At 38.0% G+C, this 17,786-nt stretch overlaps 1 protein-coding gene across 1 annotated transcript in view; it reads right to left on the bottom strand.

The window, feature by feature from the left end:
• LOC139732551 (ATP-binding cassette sub-family C member 4-like) overlaps positions 1-17,786 on the bottom strand; it is a 55,085-nt gene that overhangs the window by 18,418 nt on the left and 18,881 nt on the right. Inside the window, exons 13-19 of the mRNA XM_071643405.1 lie at positions 16,860-17,041; positions 15,797-15,893; positions 14,884-15,144; positions 13,185-13,328; positions 9,661-9,735; positions 6,002-6,221; positions 1,264-1,343 (exon numbers count right to left, since the gene is read on the bottom strand). Coding sequence (XP_071499506.1) covers positions 1,264-1,343; positions 6,002-6,221; positions 9,661-9,735; positions 13,185-13,328; positions 14,884-15,144; positions 15,797-15,893; positions 16,860-17,041 — 1,059 coding nt within the window. The remainder of the gene's footprint in view (positions 1-1,263; positions 1,344-6,001; positions 6,222-9,660; positions 9,736-13,184; positions 13,329-14,883; positions 15,145-15,796; positions 15,894-16,859; positions 17,042-17,786) is intronic.

Raw genomic sequence — 17,786 nt, 5'->3', positions numbered from 1 at the left:
ACCGAGTTACAGAGTTTCTATAAACGCCTAGCTTTTAATCTCAAAGTCGGACAAACCGAACCAGACAAAACAAAACATTCATCAAACAATACCTGTATTTGACAAGGATACCTTATTTTTCGCGGCCTTAGTTTAGTCATTATTGCACTGCTGTATTTTTTATTTTTTTGATTTGATGTGATTTTTTCCCACATTCGCATATCAAATGGATGTAGTGATATATTTCCACAAAGTGACGGTTCAAGTATTCTAGAATATGTAAACGAGTACATACCATCCATTCATGGTGTTATGTGCACAGAATCTCAAACAACAACAACAAAAATATATGTTGTATACAATGTATTCCATTGCGATGCACAAACAAGGGCTAGGTGTTCCACAAATTGTGTCATCCCTAACCTTTTCTTGTCAAAAATAAGAACAATCTTGTGCCTTGTAATATCAGTCTCATCAGGTCTTTTTTTTCAGGGAAAACGTCGAGGGATTCTCAAGCTGGAACCATACTATACTCTCAATAGAATGGTTAACTAAATATCAAATTCCAGAAACAACCGTCTCGTTTCATAAAACTTTTATCAGTGACAACTGCCACATTAAGTTCTGTGAGAAATTTGCTTTTACCCAATCAGATACAAGGATTTCAGTGGCTTATAACAACTATGACAACTTGTCACGGATAACAAGTTATATGGGTCTCAGTTTATCTACGGCTTCAGGACACAAATTTCCCCTTCATGGATAGTAATTCGTATGGTAGAGCGAAATTTCTTTTTCATTTGAAACCTGCTTATATGATATATTTGATATATACCTGTATTCATTTTGGTTGCAAAATTATCAAAAGCTTCGTAATCGCTTTCTACAGTTTGGATTCTGTCCGAATGGCAAATGCCAAATTTTTGAATTTTTGCCGAATTTTTTTTGCATATTCAATTGATTTGGCCAGCTCAATCTAATGTTTTGTTGTTGTTAATGTTATTATTTTTGTTTTCAGCAATAGGCCTACTCCTCCGAGGATACGCAGTAAAAACTCATAGTTGCCAATTTGATGCCAGCTCAATCTAATGTTTTGTTGTTGTTAACGTTAATATTTTTTTTAGCAACAGGCCTACTCCTCCGTGGATACGTAGTAAAAACTCAGAGTTGGCAATTTGATGAGGGAAAGGGTGACAACTTCAGCAGGAAATTATCCCAGGAACTTAGAGAGATAAGACAATCGTTTTGATATCCTGATCCTCTTGAGCACCCACTCAGGCTCACCTGGAGGAAATCAAAGAAATTGTAGGGAAGTTGATCATCCATCGTTCCGATATCCTTGGTGAAACGGTTCTGGATTCGTCCTGAGTGACAAACAAAAATGTTACTGAAATTAAGGCAGATGGAAACTATTTAACTAACTCAGAAAGGAATATACTCAATGTTAGAATACAACCTACGTACTAAATTAAAAGAAAAATAATAATAAAGGGAAAAACTGTAGAAAATAGCGTGTAGAATAAAATACCACTGCTGTATACAGCCTATTTGCATTTCGTAACAATTTCGCGAGTGGTTGAATTCGCGATTGTGGAGGACAGTACGGAACAGAGAAAATTTATCGCACACGTTTAATGCGTGCGTGCACGTAGCTCATGCTTTAGATGATGCTTCCCACACCATCGGTGTTTTTCTCGATTTTTCGAAGGCTTTTGATACCATTGACCATCAAATTTTGCATTATAAGTTAAGCCATTATACGGTATCCGTGGGAGGGCTTTAGAGTGGTTTAAAGACTATCTCACAAACAGAAAACAATTTGTTTATATAAATGGCTATGAGTCAGGTATGACGTCAACTTCTTGCGGTGTCCCCCAGGGTTCTCTTCTTGGCCCACTTTTATTCATCCTGTACATCAACGATCTCCAAAATTCGTCACAGATTCTTTCTTTTATTTGTTTCGCTGATGATACAAATTTATTTCTATCTCACCGCAATCCCAATACCCTCGTAAGTATAATGAATAATGAATTGAAATCTGTTCAGTCCTGGATTTACGCTAACAAGTTATCATTAAATGTTGATAAAACACATTATATGTTATTTAGCAATTCCTTGCAAGTTATTCCTGATGTTAAGATTAATGATATTAACCTAACCCGAGTAGATAGTACAAAGTTTTTAGGACTTTACATCGATAGTGACCTTTCCTGGAAAACTCACTTTAATTTTTTATGCAAAATTTTGTCACGAAATACAGGAATCCTAAACAAACTGAAACATTTTTTGCCCAACCATATCTTGCAGATTGTATATTCAACCATGATTTCCCCATATCTTAATTATGGAATTCTTGCGTGGGGTAACGCATCTAAATACTTACTGGATTCACTTTTTCTTCTTCAAAAGCGAGCGATCAGAATTATTAACCATGCTGGGTATTTATCTCACACTAACGCCTTATTTCAGAAAAATAAGATTTTAAAACTGATAGATTTGTTTGGTTATAATTTAGGTATTTTTATGTATAAACTTTCCTCAAAAGATCTTCCTGGTGTCTTTTTACAGATGTTCATAAGAAACAATTCTGTCCACCACTATCCAACTCGCCAGAGTGACGCTTATCACCTTCCACGAACTCGAACAGTTTTCGCTAAAAACACAATTATGTATACAGGTCCTAAATGCATGCATTTTTAATTAATCATTCCACAAATACTTGCATTCATCAAGTAGCAGATGATTGGTACGAAGCGTTCAATGAGCATGAAATGGTAGCAGCATGTTTTCTAGACATATCAAAATGTTTCGATTGTATTGACCATGATCTTCTATTATTCAAACTGTCTAAATATGGAGTTTCGGATATTGAATTGAAATGGTTTTTAAATTACCTATCGGGTCGAAAACAAGCAGTTTTTTGCAATGGTGTTTTATCAAGTATGAGAGAAATGAAAATAGGTATCCCCCAAGGGAGTACACTTGGCCCCACTATGTTTCTTGTATTCATTAATGATATTATCACAAGTTTGAAATCAGCTCGCTGTTGTATTTTTGCTGATGATGTTGTATTGTACGTTTCCCACAAAAATCTTGATCACGTTACTGTTACATTACAAAATAGTTTAGATGAACTATGCAAGTGGTATGAAAATAATAGATTAAAAATTAATGTTGATAAGACTAAAGTTATGCTTTTGAAATCTTCTTCGTCTGAAAAGCTTAATATATCAATTGAAAATTATCAGATTGAACAAGTTAAAAGTATAAGATATTTGGGTATTGAAGTCGACGAGAACCTGTCGTGGAAACAGCATGTCAACAAACTTTGTAAATCTCTTTCATTTAAGATTCATTCTCTTGGTATGTTACGTAAATTTCTGAATGCTCAATTGCTGAATATCCTTTACAAAACGATCATTCAGTCTTGTACTGATTATTGTTGCTCTGTATGGGGAAATTGTTGTGTTGGCTATAAATCCGGACTTGTTCGATTGCAAAAGAGAGCAGCCCGTTTTGTTACCGGGAATTTTGACTTTCTTACTACTCATGGTTTAGATTTAGTGAAAGAGCTTTTCTGGCAATCTTTTGAACAAAGACGGGATTATTTCTTGGCTACTTTGATGTTCAAGTGTATTCATGGTCTTGCCCCTAATCGACTTTGTCAAGACATTGAAATGGTGTTTGATCGACATGAACTGAACACTCGCTATGCAAATTCTTTAAAAGTGACGGTTCCAAAACCAAATCTGGAATGTTTTAAAAGATCTTTTAGATATGCAGGTGCACAAGTCTGGAACAATTTATCTGAAGATTTACAAAATGCTCAGTCGTTAACCAGTTTTAAAGTGTTATATAAAAAGAAATATTTTAATCAGTTGCCCAAACAAATTAGCGTTCTTAACTGACCATTCGGTGAATAGTCAGCTTACTGACTGTTACATTTAACTATCTCTGTATGGTCAGAATTATATATAATTTGACCATTTTTTTTTGACTGATTATATTTTTTGTGCGCGAAGTATTGTTTTGATTTGTTATTATTCTCTATGTAAACATCTCAGCTACAGGGAATTATTCTTTTTGATTCTTGTTTTTAATTTATATGCCTTATTTATAGCATTAATCATTGTTTGGTGATTATTTGAAAGGTTTCCCCTCTTTTTCAGTGTATGTATATGTGTTCTGAATTTTATGTATCAATTTGTGTGTGTGTGTTTGTGTGTGTGTGTATGTGTGTGTGTGTTATGTCTGTGTATGGGTATGTGTGTTGTGTGTGTATGTGTGTGTGTGTTATGTCTGTGTATGCGTATGTGTGTTGTGTGTGTGTGTGTGTGTGTCTGTGTTGTGTCTGTGTGTGTGCGTATGTGTGTGCGTATGTGTGTGTTGTGTGTGTGTGTGTGTGTACATGAGTGCTTGTACGTGTGTTGTGTGTAGGTATGTGTGGTATTTTTTATCTCAACTGAAAAAGAGTTTCCCCTTTCAAGTGCAAAAATTTTTGATTTGTTTTTAATTGTAAATTAATAAAATGAAATTTTTTTATTATGTATTTAATTCGCATTTTCCTTATTCTGATGAAACTGTAGCTGATTTGGAACTTTTTCAGTATGTATCTGTATATATCATAAATGATTTTATATAACATTTGTATCTCAGGACCTTGATGAAAATCAGTATATTTGCTGATCATGTAATCCTGAATAAAGATGTTTTAATAAATAAATAAATAAATAAATAAATAATAAATATTGGAATGATCTCCCAACAGAGGTTAAAAGCTGCTTGTCATTATCATCCTTTAAGCGTAAACTCAGACAGCATGTATTGAATAGCTACAACACACAAGTGCACTAAAATTCCTTTTTATTATGCTGATAGCTGCTCTGTTATACTACTCGGTTGTTGCCATGTGAACAGACTCATGCATATACATTTTAGTTGCATGCTCTCTCAAATTCCTTCCCATCGGTGTTTTTCCTTCCACTTCTAGTAAGACCTTGGTCGTGTCGCATAGTTTCCCCTCCTTTCTTTTTTTCCTTTCTTTTATGCATCATTGCAGCTGGCTGGTATATCAAATATAGGAATTGCAATTGATTCATGTTCTCCATTTTTTTTAATCTTTCCCCGTGTCTATGGAAGCCGGAATGTTTAAACCCTAATAGTACTTAAGTATTCACGTCATTGTCACTCCCATGTCTAAATTGCTATGAGAGCAACTGCTATAGTGTGCAGCATGTGGTTACTTGTTCTCATTTTATCACACACATAAATGCATGTGAGAAGAATCTTCTGAGCCCCGAGTAATAGTCATTCTCTTTTGTTTATCATTACTTTTGGTCTTAATTGTACCCGTGCTCCTCATCCTGTTCCCCTTACTAGGCTTTTGTTGGGACCTACACTCAACAAGCTTTGCTTTTTAGTAGGTTCCATCGTATTTCTCTTCGCATCCTTTACTTTGATTGAAAATGACACATCGACCGTTATGTATTACTTTTGTATTCCTATTTCTTCATGTATATATCCAAGCTGGACATTCTGTATTTTATTTTGTTATATACCATGTATTTTCCATCGAGAAATACGAAAATAAATTGAAATTGAAATTGAAAAAATTGAAAATATTTATAATGAAATCAGAGTTAATATTTTTGCGTGTTTTTTCTCGATTAGCATCCGATTCGCAAAATTCGCGAAAATGAAAACCTATCGATATATTTAGCGTATATATAGTAAAAATATATATATACTTTTCAGGTATACATAATACATAACCTTGCATAATATACGCAGGGAAGTCTGGTCTTTAAACCAGGATGATGTCAAAATTGTTGCAACAATCATCATAACAAACAGAATGCAATTTGAGATTTTCACTTCTCCGTATGATGGTACATCCACTCTAAGATAAACCTATTGGAAAGGGATAATAGTAACCTCTAAATGTGAAGGGTTGGAAGGTCACCGTTGGACATGACGTCCAAAGGTGACCATATAGGAAGTCCCCTAGGAGCGGGGAACTTACCGGTAGGGGTCGTGTCGAAGAAGAGGACGGGTGACCTCGTGACACTTGCGAACATGAGATTGTGCAGGTTTCGTGAAGCGGTGATCATGATACGAAGCGTAAGAAATGCCCTGATGATTCCAAAGAGCATCAGTCCTCCCACCAAGCCACCGTAGACACCGGCCGAGTCGTTGGTTGTCAAGTTCAGATTAATCAGCCAATCGGGATATGTTTCATTAACCTGTACAACAATGTTCAAAGCTTTTGTTTTAATCGTTGCCATCAATTTATATGGGCGTCACCAGGGGGGTGCGCTGGGTGCGAACGCACCCCCCTTCAGAACCTAAAAAAAAAAAAAAACAAAACAAAAAAAAAAAACGCTTCAGTCTGCGAGCGACCTCAACGCCGGACACTAAAAAATTGTTCTTTTTTCATTTTTCTTCTTATTTTTTTTTCCACCAGGAGGAAAACTAAACAAAACAAAAACAAAACAAAAAACAAAAACAATCGCACCCCGGCTCTGGCAGCACTGATGCTATACATGTACATCACGTGTTTACTATCTATCGCCCGTACTGTATACGTAAGGTATATTTCATTCATTGTGCAACGGATTATCACTTCAGAAAATACAAAAGCTCCGTCGCATGGTAGGGAGATACCACGCCCACCCCCTCCCCCATTATAGGTCTCCAATCAGTGGCGTAACGGGGGGGGGGGGGGGGGGGGGCGGCGCTGGTTGAAAAAAAAAAGATCAAAATGGTAATTCAAGGGTTGGTAAACTGCTTTTGAAATTGACATGAAAGGGTGAGCAAGAATTTTTTTTTTTCTCTAAGATTTCTTTTAACCATAATTAAAGAGGCATCAATAGTGTGAAACATTGTTCAAAAAGCCCGGAGCCGACAAAAGATTGTGATTCAGCGTGATTCCTGGTTGGCATTCTGAATGATAAGCAGGATGGAGCAGTGTACTCAGAACATCCGAACGGCAAAGAGTCGCTGCAATGTTGCGCCATGTGATGTAGAATGTACACCTCTGTACCTTACACTTTGTTATATCAAAGCTAGATCACTGAGTGTTGTTTTACATACTATAGTCTATAAAAAAATGCCTTGCATTGCCAATAATAAGACTTGACCTGGGCTATTTCCCAACTTTTCCATGTATAAAACACACACACACACAAACACAAACAATTAGGGGATGCTCTAAAGTGCAGATTTTAGACGTCCTTCCCCCGCTTGGTCACCTCGACGCCCCCTCGCTGGTCATACCTCCCCCAATCATGAACATAAACCGACATCCTTGACTATCAGTGGCACACCGCCTCCCCCTCCCCCCTAATTTCCAAAGCGAAAAAACATAGTTACAAACGGCAGTTTTGGGACTGTAAAATGTCAAAATTTTCACGCTCGCTCGCTCCGCTCGCTCGTTTTTAATCGCTGTGCCATTCTCCTGATGTTGCTGCCAGTATTACATTGCCAGCAGTTGCGCCCGATGCGCCACCCCTCCTTAATTTCCAAAGCGAAAAGGAATAGCTACAAACGGCAGTTTTTAGAGTGTAAAATGTCAAAATTTTCAAACTCGCTCGCTCCGCTCGCTCGCATTTTAATCAATTCAATTCAAACTTTATTTCATTTTTCGAAAAGAACATAAACATTTCACTTTCTTTGGTATCATAAAATAAGGTTGCATAATCAAAACAAAGTAAATTGAGAAAACATAATTGCGGAACCTTGGGGTGACAAAAACGTTGTAAGGAAAATTGATTGACTGAAGTGATACAGACAATGTAATCGTTATGCCATTCTCCTGATGTTGCTGCCAGTAATTGCCAGCAGTTGTGCCCTGTGCGCCACCCCCCCCCCCCCTTAATTTCGAAAACGAAAAAATATAGCTACAAACGGCAGTTTTTTTGACTGTGTCAAAATTTTCAAGCTCACTCGTTCTGCTCGCTCACATTCAATTTTATGCCATTCTCCTGATGTTACTGCCAGTAATTGCCAGCAGTTGCGCCCTGTGCGCCCCTTAATTTCCAAAGCGAAGAAATATAGCTACAAACGGAAGTTTTTTTTTGCCTGTAAAATGTCAAAATTTTCAAAGTGGCTCGCTCCGCTCGCTCGCATTTGAATCGTTATCCCATTCTCCTGATGTTGTTGCCAGTAATTGCCAGCGGTTGCGCCCGGTGCGCCCTGCTTAATTTCCAAGAGAAAAATATAGCTACAAACGGTAATTTTTTAAATTTAAAATGTCAACATTTTCAAGCTCGCTCGCATTTAATCGCTTTGCCATTCTCCTGATGTTACTGCCAGTAATTGCCAACTGTCGCGCCCGGTGCCCCCCCCCCCTAAATTTTCAAAGCGAAAAAATGTAGCTAAAAACGGCATTTTTTAAACTGTGAAATGCCAAAATTTTCGAGCTCGCTCGCTTCGCTCGCTCGCATTTAATCGTTGTGCCATTCTCCTGACGTTGCTGCCAGTACTTGCCAGCAGTTGCGCCCGATGCGCCACCCCCCTTTAATCTCCAAAGCGAAAAGATAGAGCTAAAAACGGCAGTTTTTGGACTGTAAAATGTCAAAATTTTCAAGCTCGCTCATTCCAATCGCTCGCATTTACTCGTTATGCCATTATCCTAATGTTGCTGCCAGTAATGGTAAGCAGTTGCGCCCGGTGCGCCCCCTTCATTTCCAAAGCGAAAAAATATAAGCTACAAACCGCAGTTTGGGATTGTAAAATATCAAAATTTTCAAGCTCGGTCGCTCCGCTCGCTCGCATTTAATTGTTCTGCAATTCTCCTTTTTTTTTTTTTTTTTTTTACAAAAACTAAGGTCCCTCCGTGGGAGGGGTATCCCCCTCTTACACCCTCTCCCGCTCGGTTGCTTCGCTCCCTCGCCGAGGATCTCACACCGTCACATAATGTACCCCCGTAATAGTCCTTCATGATATTTTTATTTTTGCCATGCTCTGTAAACGCGACTTTTACACTCTTGTTTTTTTCAAAAAGTTCCTACAGTGGGAGGGGGTATCGCCCTCCAACACCCTCCGCACTGAAGGAGCGGAATGGATCATCGCCGAGGATCTCACACCGTCACAATAATGTACCCCCGTATATAGTCCTTCATAGCGAAAGATTCGTGCATGTATACAATCACATGTATAATGTACAATATACAGAGTATGTGTAAATGTACATGATGACACAGGAGCCAATGAATCACATTAAAAAAAATCTCACAGTTTACATTTACTGTCAAAACGCACCCCCCTTGAAAAAAAGCTGGTGACGCCCCTGATTTAAATGGGAAAATAGAAGAAGGTTAACAATGTAACATACTGTCGTAATGCTCTCATCGATTTTCATCTTTAACCCCTCTTAATGATGGCCACTAATGCGGTCCCTCTAATGACAAATGGGAAATCACTCGAAAGATAGCAGTGCACTAAGCTACCCATGCTTTGACTCAATGAACAAAGTTGATGTTTAAACATTTTGCTTCGATATGTTTCCTCCTTTGTGTGGTTTTGAAATGATAGGCCCCTCCTACTTAAATGCCTTTTAATTTTTAGGCATGTCTGAATTGCACGCTTCAATGAAATTAAGAAAAATTGGGATGGCAACATTCCGTTAGTCTCAACCCTCTACTCTTGGGTCCTCTCAAGAAGATTGAAGGCCAAACTCACCTCTGCCTTGTTTCCTTTGGAATTCTCCCAGTCTCCCCAGAAGCCCACCCAGTAGTCTGCGAGGGAGTACACCAGCTGTGGTCACAACAATAGAGATAGGCACTCTTCAGTTCGAAACAAACACACCACCAAACCCTAATGCCTGGGACCACGCATAAATGTATAATTCTGTAATTGTTGCGTTTGAAAAAACAGTTTGCAGATGCTGATGAAATATTTTGTACAAAATGTCTTGTGTTAATGTGTGCTCCACTAGCCATTTCAAAGAATTCAAAATGAGAGTGGTCTTTGCATATACCCGGGCTACAGCAGGGCTCAACATTAGTCGTGAGCATGGCCCCATTGCCCAAGCTAATAAAGAAAGTGATATCGAGCCACCAAATTTCCAAAGAGGTTATCTTTTGGTGGCCTGATCGGGCAGCTGATATTCTAAATGGATTGTTATGTTTCCTTTTATTTCGGGGATGCACGTTTTATCCGGCCATCACTATCTGAAATCTAAAGGTATTAGCAGGCCGAACAGCTAGGTCATTATGGAATATAGTCTTGCGTATGGTATGGATACTCACTCCTCGGAAAGGAACAATCTTGTAAGGGGTCACAGATGTATTGAAAAAAAAGAGAAATGTATAGGCAAGTCCTGAGAATAATTCTTAATGCAACTTGTTGATTACAATAAATAGAAGCTTTAGCTCCTTGTATGATACTTATGATTTACTGTATAGTAGCTGCACTTTATAGGATATAATCAAAAGTATCTATGTTGCTGTGGAAATATGTTAATACTACATTAGTTGGTGATGAAGGCAACATCAAGAGCAAGAACTATCAATTGTTTTTTTTTTATATCTGTATGATTCAAATAGCTCTCGTATTTATATTTGCCAGCGAACATACTCGGTTGATGATTACATGACCACATCTTGTCTGTTAGCAGTAGCGAGTCAAAAGAATCACGCTTATGACGGGTTTGCCTTTCAGCAAAACTTTTACCTGGACTTAGTGTTTATTATAGACACATCCAAAGGAGGTTATTACTCTGCCCGCTCTCTGCGAAACTTTAATGCATCAACGATTCAAATACTGAGGTCATGACCTATTCACAAAGAGAGCCGACGGTGAGATCAACGGTAGATACGAAAGTATTTCTTATGAAAAAAAATAAGGCACTTAGAGCAGAAACTGCCTGTTCTGCATGAGAATATATTAGTAGAAGATACAGGGGAAAGGTGAGCATAAAAAATACGTCGGTAATTTTCTTACCGCACTTCAGAAAAGGTTAACGAGACAAAACAAAGTTAAAAAAAGAGAGCACAACCATAATCAGCATACGTAAGCCAACAGGACAAGATGAGGATGATAAACGTCATCATCATATGACCCTGCGTCACAAAGGTCACAAAAGAAAATCGCCAGATAAGATTTTTTTTTTTAAGTCAAAAGGATGGCATAGTTTTGATTGCGAGTGGGGTTCAGAGTTTTTCACTTTTTTGTGAGATAATGGAAAACCGTTTATGACATATGAAAGAGCATTCAATTCTAGGAGGAATTCAATGTTTATTAGACTACCATCTTTTACAAGGCCCACTATGTTTTTTGGATATCTCAACCATTTCAAAACCTACCTTCATCAAACAAACTTTTGTTTCCTTTTAGAATTGTAGGCTCTTTCATATTCCATAGGTAGTTCCACTTTATCACCTCTCTCTCTCTCTCTCTCTCTCTCTCTCTCTCTCTCTCACACACACACATTTAAAAAAAAAACCCACTGAAGTCACGTATCAACTAAAACTATACCATCCCTTTAAGGTCAAGATTTGGAAGAGAAGATTCTTAGTTTTGAAATGACAACAAACTCTTCTAGAAAGATAGACGTTCCTAACCCATGACGGGATATCAAACTCGTGCAAGGTTTCTTTTACGGGGTTTCGTAGTTATGGGTCCATTCTAATACACCGAGACGCTCTTCACCGTGTGTAGAACAATAAGGGACTTGAACTCCAAGCTCTCTGAAGGATTACATGAATCGGATTTACCATCGCTTTTGGATCCTCATTAACGATGTTCTACTCATGATTGTGTCAAGGTGTCACGGGGTCATCCCACTAGACCGACACCTACGAGTCATACAACCCACGAGTTCGACATTGAAAACAGGTCCATGAGTCATACAGCTCACGAGTCCTACAGCCCACGAGTTCGACACTAGGCAAATAAAGCCCATGAGACCGACACTTAGTAAAGACAGCCCATGAGTTCAACAGATACAACACGGCGCTAAATGTGTCGGTCTCGTGGGCCTTGTTAGCTTAGTGTCGAACTCATGGGCTGTATGACTCGTGAGCTGTATGACTCGTGGGTGTTGGTCTCGTGACGTGCACCCGTAAAAACAACTGCTGACAGTTTAAGACATTAGCTTCTGTAAGATTTTGGTGCACTCTTTCACACATCGCATGGGTGCAATGGACATATATTATGCAAAAACAACTCTAAGATGAATACAAATCAATTTAAGATATTTGTTACAAGTACTTCGTTTGATTAATTTCAAATAAGAAAAGATACGAATTTTGTTAATCACAAAACACTGAATCCGGGGGGGGGGGGATATAGGAATCACTTGGATGGCGGATTGTCGGTTGCACGGTCAGGCGGTCGGTCAGTTGGGCAGTCAGTCCGTTGTAAAATATCTTGTAAATCGAACTACTCTCTCATTTTTTGTGCAATTGACCTCAAATTTGGCATGTGTGACCGCTATCAGAGGTAGATGGGAAAGACACCTTTTACATTACTACCAAATGCGTTGCAATATGACAACGGCAGATTTTCATAAAAATTGTTAATCAACTACTCTTTTTATCTTTTGAGCCAATTACTCCTAATTTGAAACGCGTGACCGGATCGAAGGAAACTGGAGAACAAGTCTTAAGTGCTTTTTCTCTGTTGTTGACAATATGTTACCATGGTCACAACAGTATTTTTTTTAAACTAAGCAGTATACAAAAATATTGTGGATTTAGGTAATTTCCTCAGTATTTAGCCGGTTAGATATTACTGTGGATTCCAACACAAACACACTTATGCGCACACATCCCTAAATCTAGAAACCGGTTGAGGACCAAGATATCAATTATAACTCTCTTTTTTCGCGAATATGTTGTCCTGAATATATGATTTTGTGCTTTCTTAGATGGAAGTGGCCTTAATTATCTGAAATGACTGGCCGGTCCTCGCATTGAACCCTGAATCCCAACACAAACATACTGCGCTGATACACACTTTAATCTAGGGACCTGTTATTTTAAACAATCAAAATGTAAACTTTAACTTTTTTTAGCTAATATGCCGAGTTGACCGAGTTGACCCAATATTCATATATTCAAGGCCTGCTGGAATTATAACCTGGGCAAATTTTTACAGGTTTTCGTTGTGAAGAGTCAAATTATTGTGATACACTAGTATCAACTGAAAGTCGGCAGAATTTACGGGAGAGGGGGAATTTTTTTTTAAATTCAAATACTGACCTGCGCCCCTAACACAAAGAACGTCATCAAGAAGAGTGTGAGAACGTTCCCACCTGCCCAGAAGTATCGGACGTAAGTCCCAACACTGATGCCTCCTTTTTCTGTCCATTCCTGCTTGAAGAGCTGGTCCGTTTTCGTCGCTTTCTGGCGAGGAAAAATTATGTATCGACCACAGTAATGATAATGATATTATTTACCCAACGGTTCATTCAACGGTCTTATTCACCCAGGGTAACCTCTTCAGTGTTGCCACTGCTCTACCAGAGGGCCCTGCCATTATTATTACCCTAGCATTGCCAGGTACCCATTTATACACTTGGGACATGGTGGACATGGTGATTAAAAACATATTGTCCAAAGACGTAAGCACTGGGCGGGATTCGAACTCGGGTACTCCGATCGGGAGTCTGGAGTCATATCCACTTGCCACAGCGCCCCGCGTAATTGTATCTACCTATATCTACCTACAATAATGTCACCTTTACTGAGTTTGAAAATACACCCCCCCCCCCAACACCTTTTAAGAAAATTAAATCTCTGTGGTTTAAAGATGGATTTTTTTTTTTCTGATTTTTTTTTTTTTTTTGGTTCGTTGCTACCATTATACTGTAAGGAAAAATTAAGATATAGTTTCCATTTTGGTCGTATTACATAGTTTATTTCGGCTGCAGAATTTTAAAAAACCCCTAAATTGCTTGATTTGAAGCTCATTCCAGGAGTGAGAATATAATAGTAATCCTGATGTTTGTACATGTCTCAATGAAATCCGTAACTTTTTCTGTCTGATATCGTGCAGATTAAATGGGATTACCATTTCAATCTAATCTTTCTCCAATACCTATTAAGCAGTTAAAGACTTACCAATTTAATTAAGAAAAGATGATAAAATTAATACTACCCATTGAGCCTCTATTAGCGCTCACACAATTTCAAATGGCATTTAAATTTCGGAACAATGAGACAAGACAGTGAATAATATTACCACGTCGTTCGCTTATGACATTGTAAGACTAAAAATGTTCTTTAAATGAGCTGTCGGTTCACCTGTTACCAATTTATACAATTCTTACAAATCTGTCATTCTTTCTATATTTTTGGTCTTAATGAATTACACTTCACAAGCAAAGATGCTTCAAAAATGCACTAAATACACCTTTGATAATTGAATGGTTTATGACAATAAACAAAGGACTAACACATACACGTCAGAAACTAATAATAGACTTGCTCTTTTTAGCGTCAATGGAGAATGACCATCTTATGGAGAGTTTTTAAAGATTAAATAGAGTAAAATCCAAAGGAGGCAACCAAGATCCGAATATCTCAATGAAAATCTCATAAAGAATAATTATAGCCTTCAGTATCGGAAATAAACACAATGTCATGAAATAACATTCAGTAACGAAAAAACGATTTTATGCAAAGCTTCAGTTTTGTTCACTACCCTTAGGTAACATCAATTTAAGAATTCAATTTTCTCCAAGAGAGATAAAAGACCATTATGACAACCCAACAGGAGAAAACATGCGGGTCTCAATTTTCACTAAAGTGTCCATTATAAGCACTGTTATTATTCAATATAGTTGACCGCATCACGACAAAATCTGATTGCTGGACCCGTAGCAAGCTGCTATTGCAACTACATTATTTAGATATCTGTGATAAAATCAAAAGGCTGGCTAATTCTCTTAAACTTTACCTTCCCTTTGGTGCCACTCTGTTTGAAAGACCCACTCTTTTTGAAGGAACCGCTTCTCTTGAACGAGCCACTCCTCTTGAAGGAGCCGGAAGCGACCAAACCAAGAGGGACGTCATCGTCGTTAGCCGCGTCTTCCTCTGCTTCATCCTCGTCATCGTCCTCCTCCTCATCCTCCTCCGGGTCAGCCTTCAGCATCAGCTGTGAGAACGGAATGCCCATCTCGTGGAGTTCATCCAGCGTCCCTACTGCTTCCATTTGTCCCTTATAGAAAGCCCAGGAAAATGTCAGTGTACAACTTGAGTTCACCGTGAAATTTCATCAATCTTACCTATACTATTTTGAACAGAATTCACTGTATTATGTGTGGATATATAATATATATATATTATTGCAGCAAATGAAGCACTCAACTGGATTATCTCAAAGATCATAACATGCAAGTAGTCTTGGAGATATCAAATTCGATACAAAACTATGCTCATCCACAAAATCATAAAAATTGATGAAGTTCAGTCGTACTGAATTTTCCCGGTGCAAAAGGAAAATGTTATTCTCACCAACAATACACTTGCTAGATCATCTACAATCGCAACCAGATAGCCATATACATTTTCTCTTTAAACAAAATGGCATAATCACTCGACTTGATGTTTGCACTAAGGAATGAAATCAAGTCACCCGAGATCCTTTCTAAGTACACTAAATACTAATGAAAATTACGTTAAAATCAAGCGGTTTGTAAGTTAATGTCTTTGACCGTGCATGTGTGCGCACGTCATATGCAGGCCAAATTACTTTAGAAGATTTTAGAAGTATACTTAGTGAAAAAAAGTGATTTTTTTTTTAAAGTGTTATTTGTGTCCTAAAATTAGGCTTTTCTCTGTCCGTGTCTTTTCTCTTCAGTTGGGCCTACCTCTTTCAGAACCAATATCTGGTCTGCACCACTCAAGAACTGAAGCTGATGTGTCACGAGGATGCACACCTTCTTGGCCAAGTATTCCTTGATGCAGCTGCAAGGATAGAAATTCAAATTTGAACAAGAATACACTTTTGACAAGAGACTACACGAGATGAACATTGTGGCTGTACAGACTGTCCCACTATAAAAGCCTATCTAGTATTTTTTTTTCTCTTGTCTTTGAATTGCTTCATGAAGTTCCTTCGTTTTTCGTTTTTGGTTCCTAAAACTTTCACTAGCGACTCAATCATGAGAGAGAAAATGTACAGTCGCTCCAAAGACATTTGCATATTATACTACAACTTGATACTGCAGAAGAAGAAAAAACACCGGTTTCAATTATTGGTCCTGTTATAGAAGCATAATGCTTCTTTGTTTGATAACTTTCGCGGGGGGGGGGGGGCGGTGCAAGCAATTTGGAGATGATGTACAGAAATATTGATTCAAAATTGTTTCAGGTCATAATATCATTCTCCATTTATCATTATCATTCAACAATATTTATTTGTCTCCATTAAATTGCTTTCTAATTAATCGACATTAGGATAATTATTCTAATACTAAAGATGAAATAAACGTTCATCATGGCAACAGAAATTAGGGTTTAGATTCAAACTCACATTTTGAGCATGAAAAACGACAAGACAGATGTCACTGCACACTCATATCTATACAAAATGCTGTCTTGAAATCCAAAAACAAAAACAAAAACAAAAACAAAAACCAGCAATGTAGATAACAGACTTCATAATCATCACAGGGAGAAAGCTAATATGCCCGCTTGCACTGTTCGACATATTCAGTCCACATGGCATTCGGGGGGGGGGGGGGGGGTGACAAGGTCAACTGTGGCACGTGAACATTGTCTATTTGATTTGATGCAAACAATGCTGGTAAAAGAATGAGGAACACGATTTCAAAGCGGCTAATTTGAAAGCCATACCAAGGAGGTATACCTCCTTGACCATACTGAGCAAAAATGTATTGTGACGTGTCTGTAGCATTGAATTGTCTTTACTTCTCAAAGATCTGCCTGCTGACTTCACTGTCCACCGCACTGAGGGGGTCGTCTAGGAGATAGATGTCTGCGTCGTCGTAGAGGGCTCTCGCCAGATTGATCCTGGCCTTTTGTCCGCCACTCAGGGTCACGCCGCGCTCCCCAACCATCGTCATGTCACCGTCCGGAAGTTGTTGCAAATCCTGCGGAACAGACCAAACGATGCACAAAGATATTTATTGGCCGATCTTTGTACCACATGGCTGACGGTCAAGTTATCAAGAGAGTGCGTCATTGGTATCTACAGCCCACCGCACACTACACGACGTGAGGTTGTACAACCTTCCGACCATGATACAAGGGTCCCATTTTCTTTATAAAAAAAATTATGATAGCAACTCTCGTGCTTTAACAGCAGAGATTAAAACGCAGAAGAAGAAAAGAAGGAGGAAAAGCAACAGAATATAAAGACGAAGGAATAGAAGAAAGAGAAATGGGAATAAAGCAACATGACGACAAAGAAAGTGCAATGCACACCATGTCAAAATTGAGTTTTATAAAGTTAGACAACTTTCAAGAAAACTAGCCTTAAACTAGCAAAATTATGGAATTTCATAAAGTGAGATCTGTTGCAACCCCACATTACCCCAACTTCACTTAATGTGTTTATGGGATTACAGCTGATGTTTGCGAATGAATTGAATTATTAGAACAAGGAATGTGAAATATTGTTGAAATAACTATATACATCATAATAACGAAATACTTGTAATGATGAATGATACAACATTCAAATATCATATATATATATATATATATATATATATATATATATATATATATATATAAAGTATTGAGTTTTAAAAAATATCAGCGAATACACGCTCTCCTTAAGTTCAGCGTGTAGACAGAAAAATTTAGGAACTTAGGCCGATGTGAACTTTCACC

This window comes from Diadema antillarum, unplaced genomic scaffold (genome assembly GCF_040938485.1).
Source record: "Diadema antillarum isolate AM-2024a unplaced genomic scaffold, OU_Dant_1.0 seq00000432_RagTag, whole genome shotgun sequence".
NCBI lineage: Eukaryota > Metazoa > Echinodermata > Echinoidea > Diadematoida > Diadematidae > Diadema > Diadema antillarum.
This window is presented reverse-complemented; position numbering and strand designations above follow the sequence as displayed.